The sequence below is a fragment of the Dendrobates tinctorius genome, unplaced genomic scaffold (genome assembly GCF_039654945.1).
Source record: "Dendrobates tinctorius isolate UK_male_01 unplaced genomic scaffold, ASM3965494v1 ptg000122l, whole genome shotgun sequence".
Taxonomy (NCBI): Eukaryota; Metazoa; Chordata; class Amphibia; order Anura; family Dendrobatidae; genus Dendrobates; species Dendrobates tinctorius.
The window spans coordinates 5,885,337-5,900,664 of NW_027361790.1; the positions used below are offsets into that span (position 1 = coordinate 5,885,337).

At 38.5% G+C, this 15,328-nt stretch overlaps 1 protein-coding gene across 3 annotated transcripts in view; it reads right to left on the reverse strand.

Annotated features, from left to right (window-relative positions):
• Nucleotides 1-1,982: 1,982 nt before the first annotated feature.
• The window catches only part of SLC16A7 (solute carrier family 16 member 7), a 210,254-nt gene continuing 196,908 nt past the window's right edge, over nt 1,983-15,328 (reverse strand). For all 3 annotated transcript variants that reach the window (XM_073541523.1, XM_073541524.1, XM_073541525.1), the window contains exons 3-5: nt 9,899-10,042; nt 6,410-7,213; nt 1,983-4,247 (exon numbers count right to left, since the gene is read on the reverse strand). In XM_073541523.1, the coding sequence (XP_073397624.1) occupies nt 3,997-4,247; nt 6,410-7,213; nt 9,899-10,042 (1,199 nt within the window). In that variant the 3' untranslated portion in view covers nt 1,983-3,996. The remainder of the gene's footprint in view (nt 4,248-6,409; nt 7,214-9,898; nt 10,043-15,328) is intronic.

Genomic DNA, 15,328 nt, shown 5'->3' on the forward strand with positions numbered 1-15,328 from the left:
AACCCTAGCCCTAAACCCCCTTAACTAACCCTAACTCTAACCCAAACCCCTAAATTCCATTGTCCAACTAATGGTAAAAAAAAAACGCATGCGCAAAAAAACGCATACATAAGCATGCCAATGCGCACATATGCGCACCCATAGACTTATAATGGGTGTCTTGCTGTAAAAAAAACGCATTGCGTGCGCATGCGTTTTTTTGAGGCAAGTCGGACGCTCAAAAAATGCAACAGGATGCATTTTGTGCGCCCGAGCGCATACCGCAAAAAAACGCATGCGCGGAAAAACGCATACAAACGCATGTGTATGCGCACATAAGCGCATCCCATGCAAAGTATAGGAAAAAAAATCGCATGCGTTTTTTAGCGCTAAAATCCCGCAAAAAAAACGCAAGTGTGAAACCAGCCTTATTGTTATAAAACACAGTCCATTTACTTTAAATCCCAGCATGCAGTGAACATTCCTCATCCATCAGTCACTTGCCCACTACAAGCAGCCACTGGCCTCAGCTATGACAATTTCATGTGCAGAACGTGACTGCTGAGGCCAGTGATTACCCATCAAGAGAAAGATGGACAGGACATCTTTACTGGGCTACTTGCCGGGACCTCGAAGGCGCCAGTGCTCGAGTTAGTGAAATGGAGGATGGGAATTCAAAGGGTAAGTAATGGCTATTTCATTATTTTAGAACATTCTCTACTCTAAGACCAATTTTGTAAAATTCATGAAAACTCCTTTAAACTGACAAAAATCAACGATCAAACAAAAAACAAACAATCAACATAAATTTAATGCTATTACAGTTGGTGGTATATTTGTCATTCCATTATATGGCTCAGCACTCATGTACTTGGGACTTTACGTCTAGGTACTCACGTTTTATCCTGGTGCGGGTCTAATACAGAGATTTTCTGCGTGTAAAATCATTTTACAGTACCAACACATTGGATGAGTTTGAACTTAATCTCATCAAAACGTTGTGTTTAGCTTTAATTACTTTGTGCAAAACCCGAGCATAAATCGATAGAACTGTTTGAGTCCACAGTGTCAATTTCCGCTCCAAAAATGAACCTTTATAACGTGGACTTTACCCATTTATTTAAATAGTGACCCTAAATCTGTGGTTAAACTCCTGGCCTGTCCATTCATTTCTTTTGGAGGGTTTTGGTGCATTTCCTCAATAAAAATGCAAAACAAAAGACAAGAATAAGTGTGGAAATATGCATAGATATCAAATTAGAAATTTACACCTAAATTCCTCATCAAACACGCAACATGTGAACCTAGCCTTAAAGCTTGTGATGATTTTCAAAACATTTTCACAAACATGAATTTTTACCATGTTTGAAAGTTGGCATCTATCCATAAGTTAAGTTATATCTTTCTGATGGCAGGGATCCCCACTGCTGGGACTCTCACTTATACAGAGGACAGGGCTCTGTCGAACATATGCACCACCACTTCATTAAAGGGAAACTGGCAGCCATTTTTTGCCATCTAATCCGACAGCAGCATGAGGTATGAACTAAAACCCTGGATCCAGTGATGTTCCACTTACAGTAGTTTACTGGTTGCAGCAGTAATGATAAATTCAAAGTTTTCTCTGCTGAAAATCTATCTTAATTGTTGAGCTGTGTATAAACTGCCCACACCACAGCTTTATGTGTATTTTGTATAGTGACAGAGAGCTGCTAATCAATGCTGGGGGAGAGATTGGACTAGCATGCATGAGGCAAGTTGTCCTCTAGACTTCTGCTGATTAAATATTAAAGCACCACTCCAGTGATTTTTATTTGCAGCAATGGAGTGGTGCTACTAGTCTAAGTTCACTGCCTCTAGTATCATGCTTACCAACTGCCGCCTTCATCATTTATCGCCACCGCTCTGATCATCTCCAGCAGTTTGTGACCTGTGTTTGCTGGGCAATACGGAAGTCACAACTCAATGTAAGGCCATGAGAGCAAGAACAATGTGACCGTTACCAGGGTTGACAACTTGACTTTTTTATTTTTGCTGGACGACTTATTAAAAAAATCACAGACAGACATTATATTTTACAGAAACATTGAAAAACCATAATAAATCATTATGATTATAAGTGATGCATGCCTACAACCCAAAATTCTGATAAGACATCAGCTGCGTTCACTATGAACTGTAGAATGATGATAATTACAGTCAAAATAATCTGTATAAGTTTTCTCTGTTTCAAAAACATCCCAGATGCCTTATGTCATGATCCAGACCGGGTTTTGAGTCCTGTCTTTCCATGTTCCCGGTCTGGTCATTTCAGGGGTTAATTTTTCTCAGTCTCAGTCTGGTTTCAGGTTTGCTATTTAGCTCTGCTGCATCCTGCAGGTGGTGTCATCTATAGTTCAGTCTTCCACGTGTGTATCTGACTCTGGTATACCCTGATTTGTCCTGCTGTGATCCCTGACTTGCTGTGTCTGTTTATTCCCTCTGTCTGTCCTGATTCAGTGTTTCCCTGTAAGTTCATTGAGTCCCTGGTTTTGACTTGGCTTGCATTCGGACCTGCTTCTGTCTTTGCCTTATCCGCTTCCGACTGTTGCTGATCCCCTGTTTTGTTTCTGACCACATGTAATGCTGTGACCTCTGGTACTTCTGCTCCTGACTGTTTCTGACTCAGCTCACCTGACTACTCTTTCGCCACCTGGTGGCACTTGTGCTGCTGCTCAGTGTTGCTACTCTGTGTGTGCAACCTCTCTTCCCTCACCAGCACCCCTTGGTGGAGGTTGCGCTATACTGAACTGCAGTAGCATGGCACCTTACTATTTTTTTTTAAATATAGGGCAGAAAAGTGATCAATTTTCATGGTTGGTAACTGACTATAAGTCAGAGGTAATGGTCAATCAGAAGTTGTGATCACAAGATGGCAGTGTTGACCAAAGTGGCGCTGGGAACCTCTGAAGATTTTGGCTGGTATGTATGAGCCTAGGGTCAGAAAACATAGATTGGTAGCACCACTCCAGTGTTTTTTTCTTTATTTCAGCCCTGGAGTGGTGCTTTAATTGTATTGAATATATGATGCTCTCATTACATCAAAAACCCGGTGACAGGTTCCCTTTAATTATGGTATTGTGCTCTGCTATCCCAGGCAGCCCTTAGAGAATGAAATGTAGTGGTGCACATGCTTGACTTTCACTCCATTCAGACTGGAATTAGGCAATGGTAAAAACCAGGAACAAATCATATGGGTAATTTTCAAATTTTTCATCAATTTCATCTAGAAAATACATGCAAACAATTAAATAATTTACTTTAATTTGTTTGAAAGATACTCTATGAATTTAAAATGTTGAGCAAATATTAAGCAAATATTGTTTTGTTATATCTGTGATTTCTGCATTTTCATACAAAGAAAAAACCTGGGTAAACATTTGCTTAGTGCAGTGTTTCCAGAATTTTTGTCAGGAGTTCTATAGAGAATAGCAGGTTTCTCAGCAGCATAAAAAAATAACCAGTATTGAAAACTAACATCTTTCATTTCTACATGTCTTCTGTTTGCAAATGTCCAATTTGTCCAGGATTTCCTTACTAGGGTCTAACAGAAATAATACAACATAGCTCAAAACGACTGAAAAATGTGAAAAATCCACTGAAATGTGAAATAACAATAATATCTAAATATTTCTCTTCTTCTTTAAATTATTACATTTACACTATATCATTGGTATCATTGTTCAATTTCATAATTGGCATTGAAAGGCTGACTTTGTTTCAGATCGTTAAATCCTTGATGTCAAAACAAGATATATATCAAATATGGCTCACAAAATTTCATAGCATTTTAAATATATAGAAGATGTCACTTGTTTTTTTGTTATTGAGACAAGTGTAAGAGTCTCTAAACCTTGTAATATTGATATCATCAGACACAAATGCAGCAATGTGTACCTGTCAGTCTCCGCAATACCCCTGAATCAGCAGACAGTCCCATATAATACTTGCATATGGTTGAATAAATAATAGTCCATTCTATATACTAGTTTCCCTGTCTGATGAATTAGTTTGTGGATTGGATTTTTTGATCACATCAATGGGCTCCGGGTTGTTCAGAGGTTCTCCCTCTTTTGTCGCATTTTTTTCTTCATTTGCCATTTTCTCTTTTGCTAGTAGTCTGTAGTTAATGGCATTTCCAATAAATAACCAAATGCTTGCAACAATGACTATTATGCCACATGCAAAGTACATGTATTTATAGTTCCCAGTCAAGTCCACCAGCCAACCTAAAACACAAAAAGCAAATAAATATATAAAAAATTAAGAAAAACAAAATTAGCAAATAAATAAAATTTGAGCAATCTATAACAATTTTTTTGTGATTAAAGGGGTTTTCTACCTTCAAAAATATGGCCCCATATGCTATAAGTGGCTTCTTCAGTCTCTGTCTACTAGCGGCAGAGGAGACATCAAGGCTACAGTGAACTTCACCGCTGCCGTTTGTGCTTTTTACATCATTAGTAGAGCTGCTGTTCTCAGTGACAGGCTGCAGCGGTGATACAGTAAACAGAGACTGGAGTGGCGAAGGACACCAGGGAAGTTGAGTACCTGCTGTATTTGTTATTTCATATGTATACAAGCATTTGGGGCCATATTTTCAAATGTCAAAAATACCTTTAAGTAATGATGTCTATCTTCTCAATGATTGGCCATGCTATTTCCAAACTAAAATATATACATTGTACGCTCCTAAACATCATTGTAATTCCCTGACCTGGGAATGTGGAGACCCTATTTAGCTTGTTAAATAAAACATATTATATACAAATATATAGGAAGGGATTCTGGCGTAAAAAGGTTTGAAAAGTCATATAAATTTGGTGCAACCGAAGACTGTGCTAAAACTATGCAATTTTTGGCATTTTCAGGCCATTTTTGCCCAGCTTCGTCAAAGTAGGTGGATTTTGGGTGGGACAGGGGCATGGCAACTGACGCTCATCAAGTTCATGATGAGTGGCGGTGTTTGCTTTGTAACAAATCTTACTCCAGAAGGAACTGGAGTAGAATTTGAGGCAAGGCGCACCTAGTGATGCAAGACACTTGTTTAACCCTCCTAATGAACCCTCCAAGAATGAAATCAACAATACCGCTCTTAATTAATTTGGCCCATAGAGTACAATGTGATCCGGAGAGTCTGATTAGTCATCACCAGACCCGGAAGAGGAGTGGAATGGTGCTGGAAACTGGAGAAGGTGACAATCGGTGAGTGTATTAACACTTTAACACTAGATTAAAATTTACACAGGTTTAGCCAATTAAAATATAACTGGACTGCTACTTTAAGAATATGATCCCTGTAATAAATATACTTTTTTAGTTTTTACTTTCTTCATGATGATGTCTAGTAAAATGGAAATGTAGTGTTGTCCCAAGGGTTACAGCTTCAATTAATAATCTTGGGATATAACAGATGCCTCCATGCCAGGACTCAGCACCTGACATATGTCTACTCTGCATTTTGCTGTTATTAAATTAATTTCTATTACATTTCCAGATAATAATTAAAATATATATTTTTCCTTTTGTCTACATTGAGGAGATACCAAACAAACCCATCTGGTGAATAACCCCTTAAATGATTATTGGCAATCTTGGCTGCATTTTAGCAAAAAAAATAATGGCTGCTGTCTTCTAAGAAATCGGAGATGATATATATTATTTAAAGCCTTTAATATCATCTTACTACTAACTGGAAAAATTGACAGGATAACAATATATGTGTAGCTCTGAAAAGTAGAGATTTTTTTTGTTTAAAAGTGAATAAAAGTAGAGTTCAATAGAAAAGAATGTATCAAAAGTTACAGTTTTCTAATTTAACATTTGGATTTTCAAAGGCAATTGGGGAGCTTTTATTCCTTGTCTAATATAGAATAAAATTGAACAGTGCTAAGCAGTAGTGGCATATCTCTGCTTAATAGAATAAATATGAGCTATGATAACTAGTACTTTTCCAGAGTTCTATAGTTTTTTCATGGTCTTTACATTTCAGGATTTTCAGCAATGTTTTAGACACAGAGAACTGTGAGAATTTGAAGATAGTGTATTTCTCCAGATACTGATTTGTAGTCTTTATTGGTAACATTAATGCTTTATAGAATAGATTTTCCTATTGTAAATGAATAAATACATAAATAAATTACACATACTGAACAAACACATACAAGAGTCATACATTTAGTTTACCATATCTTAATAATGCAGCTATTATAGAACTATTTCCTCATCCATTGAAAATTTTGCCCTTTCATGTAAGTCTAATATAGTGATCAGACTGGATGTTACAATATTGACATATTAACATATACTAATGGTGATGTAATTTTCCATTTCTGCTTCTGTCAAGGAACATATGTATGTGTTTTAGACGTACAGTATATGAAAATCTTACCTGCCAAAGGAGGCCCAATAAGAACAGGGCAACATTCCACAATGGTCACAAGTCCAACAGCACTGGAGAACCTTGTCGCTCCAACAATGTCCATCAGAGTTTCAAATAAAACACTGCTTACCATTCCAAAAGCAAAACCAAAAAATACTGCATATATGACCAGTCCAGTGTAATCATTCGCAAAAGGACACAAAACATGGCAAATTCCATTATACAGAATGGCAAAACTGAAAAAATATTGTATCCTTGGTCGTACGTACTTGGAGTTTGCGACCATTCCCATGGTAGGCCTTGCCACCATGTCTACAAAAGCTAGGATAGACAATAAAAATGCAGACGAATATTGGTCAATGCCCATATGCTTAGCATAGGGGGCCAGGAAAACAATTGGAGCAAAGAATCCTATGAACATGATGACGTTTCCAGATAAGTAAATGAGAAAACCACGGTGCTTAAAAAGTGACAAGTCTAAATACTTGTTAATGCTCTGGCATATTGTTAGCTTCTTTGTCTTTTTATCAAGGGGTTTCTGGTCTGCTTTTTCCTCATCTCTCTTTATAGGTTTTGGTCCAAGGGGCCTCATGAGGGATCCAGCCACGCAGCAGTTTAATAGAAGACCTCCTAAAATTAAAAAGCTCCCTCTCCATCCAAATTTATTGAAGAGAAACTGATTAAGAGGAGCCAATGTGCTTAGAAACACTGGGCTTCCTGCCATAGCAAGTCCATTTGCAATAGGACGCTTTTTAAAAAAGTACTTCCCGATAATTGTTAAAGAAGGTTGAAGATTAAATGCCAATCCAAAACCTACATGGAGAAGAAAACACTCAATGTAACATCAATAAGTATTAATCAGAGCAAATGTAAAGAAAATGTTGAAATGCAAGCTTAAGGCATCAAGCAATTTCTGCAGATCAGAAGCAGACTCGTATTAAGTCTTTTTTCTAGCTTGTAAAATATCTCCTTTAAAATATCTTTGTGAAGCAAACTAAAAGTAGGACAAAATTACTGAAAACTTCAGTGTGAATAATTATTCACCCCCCTAAAGTCAGTACTTTGTAGATCCTCCTTTTGCAGCAATTACAGCTGCAAATCTCTTTGAATAAGTCTCTATGAGCTTTCCACATCTTCCCATGGGGATTTTTGCCCATTTTTCAAGGCAATACTGCTTCAGCTCCTTTAAGTTAGATGGTTTCCTCTGGTGAACAATAATGTTCATCTTTGAGCACAGATTCTCAATTGGAATAAAGGTCTCGACTTTGACTAGGCAACTCCAATATATTTACATGTTTCCCGTTAAACCACTCGAGTGTGGCTTTAGCAGTATGCTTTGGGTTATTGTCTTGTTGGAAGCTTAACCTCCATCCCAGTCTCAAATCACTGACAGACTGAAACAGGTTTTGCTCAAGAATATCCTTGTATTTCACTCCATCCATCTTCCCTTCAATTTACCCTGTCCCTGCTGTCAAAAAACATCCCTAGAGCATAATACTGCTACCAAATTTTACTGTGGGGATGGTAGTGATAATGGGGTTGGTGTGATGAGCTGTGATGGCTTGGTCCCAGACATAGCATTTACCTTGACTCCAGTCATTGCTTGGGAACTCTGCAGCTGCTTCAGGATTACCTTTGGTCTCTGTGCTGCCTCTCTGTTTAACCCCTTAATGTCCCATGACGGATGTATCCAACATTGGACGCCTCCCCCTGTTTGGTGCAAGCTCCGGTGATGAGCCACCATCTTTTCCAGTACATGACAGCTGATCTGATCAGCTGTCATGTGCCCCTAACAGCCGTGGGTTGAATCGTGATCCATCTGCGGCTGTTAACATGTTAAATGCCGCTGTCAAACTCTCACAACGGCATTTAACATGCACGCGCAAGAAGCGCATCAATGACCCCACCCATCGTCGCCCATGTCACATGATCGTGGGTCGCCGATGAGTTGGCATAACAACCCGGGGTCTGTAGGCGGCCTCTATGTTTGTCATAGTCGGATAGGCCTGCAGTCAGCGCTCATAGCAAGTGAGCATTTCTGCTACATAGAGCAGGGCTGCAGAGCAGATAATCACAGCTTCTATTCTCCCATTGAGACTATTGAAGCAAGAAAAAACCAAAAAAAAAGGTTTTTAAAAAACTTAAAAAAAATAAAAGTTCAAATCAACCCCCATTCAAAAAAAATAAAAAAAAATCAAATATACACAAATTTGGTAGTACCAAGTTGAAGAATCGTCCGATCTATCAATATATAAAAAGAATTAATCCGATCGATTAACGGCGTAGCGATAAAAAAAAATAAAAACGCCAGAATTACTTTTTTTGGTTGCTGCAACATAGCAATAACGGGCAATCAAAAGATTGTATCTACACCAAAATGGCATCATTAAAATCATCAGATCAGCACGCAAAAATAAGCTCTCACACAACCCCAGATCCAGAAAAATGGAGACGCTACGGGTCTCGGAAAATGGTGACATTTTAATTTTTTTTTTTTTTTTACAAAGTTTGGATTTTTTTTCACAACTTAAATAAAAAAGAACCCAGACATATTTGGTGCCTGTGAACTAGTAATGACCTGGAGAATCATAATGGCAGGTCAGTTTTAGCATTTAGTGAACATGGTAAAAAAAAATCCCAAAAACATTTGTGGAATTGGACTTTTTTTTTGCAACTTCAAGTCACTTGGAATTTTTTCCATTTTTTAGTACATGACATGGTAAAATCAGTGGTGTCATTCAAAAGTACAACTCGTCTCGCAAAAAACAAACCCTCACATGGCCATATTGACGAAAAAATAAAAAAAATTATGGCTGTGGGAAGAAGGGGAGCAAAAAATGGAAACGCAAAAATGGAAATACCCCTGGTCCTTAAGGGGTTAGTGCCTTCTTTGCCCGGGCTGAGATATTTGATGGGCGACCCTCTCTTGGTAGGTTTGTTATGGTATCATGATCTTTACATTTAATGATAATGGATTTGATTGTGTTTGGGGGGATTATCAAAGATTGGAATATTTTTTTTTTTAACCCAACCCTGACTTGTCTGGAGATCTCCTTGGTCTTCATGGTGTTGTTTGGTTAATGATGCCTCTTGCCTAATAATGTTGCAGCCTCTCTGGCCCTTCAGAGATGGTGTGCATATACTGACAGACCAAGGGAAACTTAGATTGCACGCGGGTGGCCTTCCTTTCACTAAGCATGTGACTTCTAAAATTAATTGCTTGTACCAGAAATGTTTAGGGGCTTCATAACAAAAGGGGTGAATACATATGCACATGTCAATTTTTAGTTATTTGACCTCATAAATTTCATTTTTGCCTATATTTTTCTCATTTCATTTTATCAACTTAGACTATTAAGTGCTGATGCAACACACACAAATCGGATTATAATAATATTTAAATACAGGTTCTAAAGTGACAAAATAGGTAAAAAGCCAAGGGGGTAGATACTTTCGCAAGCCACTGTAATATATGAAACATTGGTTCTACTTACTTACCACCAATGACACCAATACAAATGTACAGTTCAAGCACGCTGTTGCAGAACGATGCTGAAACCATTCCTAATGAGCAGAGCAAACCTCCTGCTATGACGACTGGACGGCTGCCATATTTGTTTACCATGATGCTACTTATCGGACCTGTAAATAATAAAGAGTTTTTAGTGCACCACATCTGATCTATGAAAACATAAATTGGTGTGTAATTAAAGATAACCCCATTTGAAGAGTAAATGTCAATCCAATATAAGGAGGGTCCTTTTGAGGAAACTAATTTGGTATAAAAATTTGTAAATAGATATTCTATCTTTCAGAAAGCAAATCAAAAAACACAAAAAAAATAAAAACAGCATTAAAATTTTTTTAGATGGAAAATGTAAAAAAAAGTTAAAACCAAATTAAAGAAGCACTCACTTACAGTTTTCATTAATTCAATGTGTGTATATGTGCATGTAATGTAGTGTGAGCGTATTAATATTCTCACTTACCACTGCTTTCTCCAGGGCCGATCTGCTTCTCATCTCAGTGACGTCATCACAATTGGGACTAGTCAGCGCTAGTGATGAGTGAGTATACTCGTTGCTCGGGTTTTTCCAAGCATGCTCGGGTGGTCTCCGAGTATTTTGGCGTGCTCAGAGATTTCGTTTTCGTCATCTCAGCTGCATGATTTTCGACTTGTAGACAGCTTTGTTAGGGAATTCCCACATGTATTCAGCCTGTCTACAAGTCGCAATTCATGCAGCTGAGACGAGGAAAACGAAATCTCCGAGCACGCCAAAATACTCGGAGACCACCCGAGCATGCTTGGGGAAAATCCGAGCAACGTGTATACTCACACTAGTTGGCACACTTTATGCTCTGTGCATGAGCCGGAAGTCTCTTCTACATTGAAAGCCTATGAAGCCTCGCTCTATACATTTACATTGTAAATTCACTTCTGGATCTCGCATAGCACAGTGTGACCAGGACAGCTAGTGGGGCAGTCACGTCATACATTACATACACATACAATGAATAATTCATTTTGAACGTCTAAACACTTTTTCAGTTTCAGTTGCGTAAGGATCATATTCCTGTGGATTGTCTCACATTATTTCTAGTCCAGGAAATGTAGAAACTGTAGAAATATTTCTATCACCACAGTAATGGACTGATTCACAAGGCAAAGTTAACACAGTTACATGATAGACAGTGATAAATGGATCTCTTCACTGAAGAAAGAGGAGAACAAATACACTAAAATTACATTTGGGAACCTGACAGCTACGACACCATGAATGCTTCTGATATATTATGAATACAATTAGCCAGATAATACCTTTAGAGCATGAGAAAAGAAGGTACATATGCATGATTGCAGATTCTGTGGTTAAGAAAAGGGACTGTACTTGGAAGTAGCTTCAGAATCATTTGTCCGCTACATAAATTGTGAAAATATTGCAAGCATAGTATATCTGTATCCAAACCTACCAAGTGATCCTCTTATCTGGTACTCTGGGTTAGCCAAAAGCATAATGAGTTTCCATTACTCATAATGTCCTACTGGACTTCGTCTAGCTGGTAAATTTCAATTTACAGCAAAAAATGAAGCTCTCCTCCATCACCAATAGACTGTTATGGCATGCCTTCAAAGCTGCTTTCGCACATTCAAAATTGTTGGTCCAATTATAGGCAATAGTGTTCTAACCACAACTCACCTAACCTAAAAGATTTTATGCCCATGAGGCTATTGAGTTCAGATCACGAACCCAACGAGTGATCAATATCCGATGTGTAAAAATCTCATGACGGACTTGATGATGGGCTGTGAACAAAGTCTCCCAGAACGTTTTCTTCACAGTCATCTGTTTGACAGCGCAAGAAGCACAGACGGCTCTGATCGGTGGTGAGTCAGTTACCACCGGACAGGGAGCTGCGATTCTTATGCTGTCAGATGACAGTGTGAGCTAGCAGCTGTGACTGGCAATAAAAAGGTTACCGCTGGTAACAGGCATTGACTGAAGGGAGAGTTAGTACTCTCATCAGTGGACACCTGCTGTCGTTGATAACAGTAAGACCACAGTTAGAATACTGTGTACAGTTCTGGTCTCCGGTGTATAAGAAAGACATAGCTGAACTGGAGCGGGTGCAGAGAAGAGCGACCAAGGTTATTAGGGAACTAGAGGGTCTGCAATACCAAGACAGGTTATTACACTTGGGGTTATTTAGTTTGGAGAATCGAAGGCTTAGGGGTGATCTTATTACAATGTATAAATATATGTGGGGACAATACAAAGACCTTTCTAATGATCTTTTTACTCTTAGACCTGTGACGGGGACAAGGGGGCATCCTCTACGTCTGGAGGAAAGAAGGTTTAAGCATACTCACAGACGCGGATTCTTTACTGTAAGAGCAGTGAGACTATGGAACTCTCTGCCATATGATGTTGTAATGAGTGATTCACTACTAAAATTTAAGAAGGGACTGGATGCCTTTCTTGAAAAGTATAATATTACAGGGTATATACACTAGTCTCCTTAATATTGTGTTGATCCAGGGAGCTAGTCTGATTGCCGTATGTGGAGTCGGGAAGGAATTTTTTTCCCCAATGTGAAGCTTACTGTTTGCCACATGGGTTTTTTTTGCCTTCCTCTGGATCAACATGTTAGGGCAAGTTAGGATAGGATATGGGTTGAACTAGATGGACTTAAAGTCTCCCTTCAACCTTAATAACTATGTTACTATGTTACCAAGAGCAGGTGCTGATGATATGAGTATTCATCAGCCGGCGCCTGTGAAATAAACAAAGAAAAAATATTAAAAAAAAGACATTGTGTCCCTTCTAGTTTTGATAATCAGCACAGGAAAAACTGACGGCTGCCGGTTGCAAAACTCAGTTGTCAGCTTTATCATGGCTGGTTATCAAGAACAAAGGGGACCCACACCGTTCTTATAAATTATTGAAATAAATCATTTTAAAAAATGGAATGGGGTCCCTCCATTTTTGATAACCAGCCAAGCTAAAGCTGGGAACTGCAGCTCTCTGACCAGCAGTAATGATCTTACAGCCGTTAAAAACCCGTGTTTGCTGAAGATGATAGCATGGCAAATGACAGATGTTTGGATACACCATTCATCTAAATGGGGTCCGGGTTTGGATTCAGGTACTGGAACTTGTTTTAGCTGTTCGGCCTAACCCAAAAATCTACGGATTCGCCCATCAATAATCTTGGGAATGCAATCTATATTTATTCACAAATGCTGTCTTTACTTTGACTCCATGGATAGACTGCATAAATATAATCCCATATAACATTTAATATGCTCTTTTGATCAAAATAGCGACAGCTAAGAAAACTATGTTATTTACAAGTACTACTACTATTCATTTATTTACTTTTTGCATAGTATTTGGTCAATTTTTTAATTCTAGGTTTTGTCTTTCAATGGCCACAGTGTGAATGTGAGCCTACACATAGCACTTATATTAGCAGGTGTGCTTGTTCATGTCTTTGGTTCTGTTTTATTTTGTGTATATAATACAATTAAGGGACGAGCCATTCCTCGTTGGGCTGTCCATCTTCTCAATTTAGCTTTCCTCTGGCAGGTGCAAAAATTGGCAAATCCAGTTCCTTCTCTGCCCCCATCTATTAAAAGGTCCTGAGTTTAAATCCCACAAAGGACAACATCTGCAAGAAATGTATATATTCTCCCTGTGTTTGCGTTTGCATAAGCTTCCCCTCAGACTTCAAAGCCATGCTAATATGGAATTTAGATTGTGAGCCCCAATGGGGACAGTGATGATAATGTCTGCAAAGGTCTGTGAAATTACTGGTGCTACACAAATGAGTAAAATAAGTAAAATACTATATGTTATTTATGTGCACTATTACTATTTATTTGTTTATTTTACCCCTTCACCCCCAAGGGTGGTTTGCACGTTCATGACCGGGCCAATTTTTACAATTCTGACCACTGTACCTTTATGAGGTCATAACTCTGGAACGCTTCTATGGATCCCAGTGATTCTGACATTGTTTTCTCGTGACATATTGTACTTCATGTTAGTCGTAAAATTTCATTCAAATAACTTGCGTTTATTTGTGAAAAAAACGGAAATTTGGCAAAAATTGTGAAAATATTGCAATTTTCCAACTTTGAATTTTTATGCCCTTAAATCACAGAGATACGGCACACAAAAAACTTGATAACTAACATTTCCCACATTATACTTTACATCAGCACAATTTTGGAACCAAAATTTTTTTTTGTTAGGAAGTTATAAGGGTTAAAAGTTGACCAGCGATTTCTCATTTTTACAACACCATTTTATTTTTAGGACCACATCACATTTGAAGCCACTTTGAGGGGTCTATATGATAGAAAATACCCAAAAGTGACACCATTCTAAAAACTGCACCCCTTAAGGTGCTCAAAACCACATTCAAGAAGTTTATTAACCCATTAGGTGCGTCACAGGAATTTTTTTGAATATTTAAAAAGAAATGAACATCTAACTTTTTTTCACAAAAAAAATAATTCAGGTTCAATTTTTTTTATTTTACCAAGGGTAACAGGAGAAATTGGACTGCAAAAGTTATTGTGCAATTTGTCCTGAGTACGCTGATACCTGATTTGTGGGGGGGAACGACTGTTTCGGCGCATGGCAGAGCTCAGAATGGAAGGAGCGCCGTTTGACTTTTTCAATGCAAAATTGGCTGGAATTCAGATCGGACGCCATGTCACGTTTGGAGAGTCCCTGATGTACTTAAACAGTGGAAACCCCCTACAAGTGACCCCATTTTGGAAACTAGACCCCCCAAGGAACTTATCTAGATATGTGGTGAGAACTTTGAACCCACAAGGGCTTTACAGAAGTTTATAACGTACAGCGGTACAATTAAAAAATCATATTTTTTCCACAAAAATGATCTTTTCACCCTCAATTCTTATTTTTCCAAGGGTAACAGCACCCTAAAAGTTATTGTGCAATTTGTCCTGAGTACGCTGATACCCCACATGTGGGGGTAAACCACTATTTGGGCGCATGGCAGAGCTCGGAAGGGAAGCAGCGCCATTTGACGTTTTTGGCTGGAATTGAGATCGGACACCATGTCGCGATTGGAAAACCCCTGATGTACCTAAACAGTGGAAACCCCCCACAAATGACACCATTTTGGAAACTAGACCCCATAAGGAACTTATCTAGATGTGTGGTGAGAACTTTGAACCCCCAAGGACTTCACAGAAGTTTATAACATAAAGCCGTACAATTAAAAAATCATATTTTTTCCACAAAAATGATCTTTTCACCCTCAATTCTTATTTTTCCAAGGGTAACAGCACCCTAAAAGTTATTGTGCAATTTGTCCTGAGTACGCTGATACCCCACATGTGGGGGTACACCACTATTTGGGCGCATGGCAGAGCTCGGAAGGGAAGCAGCG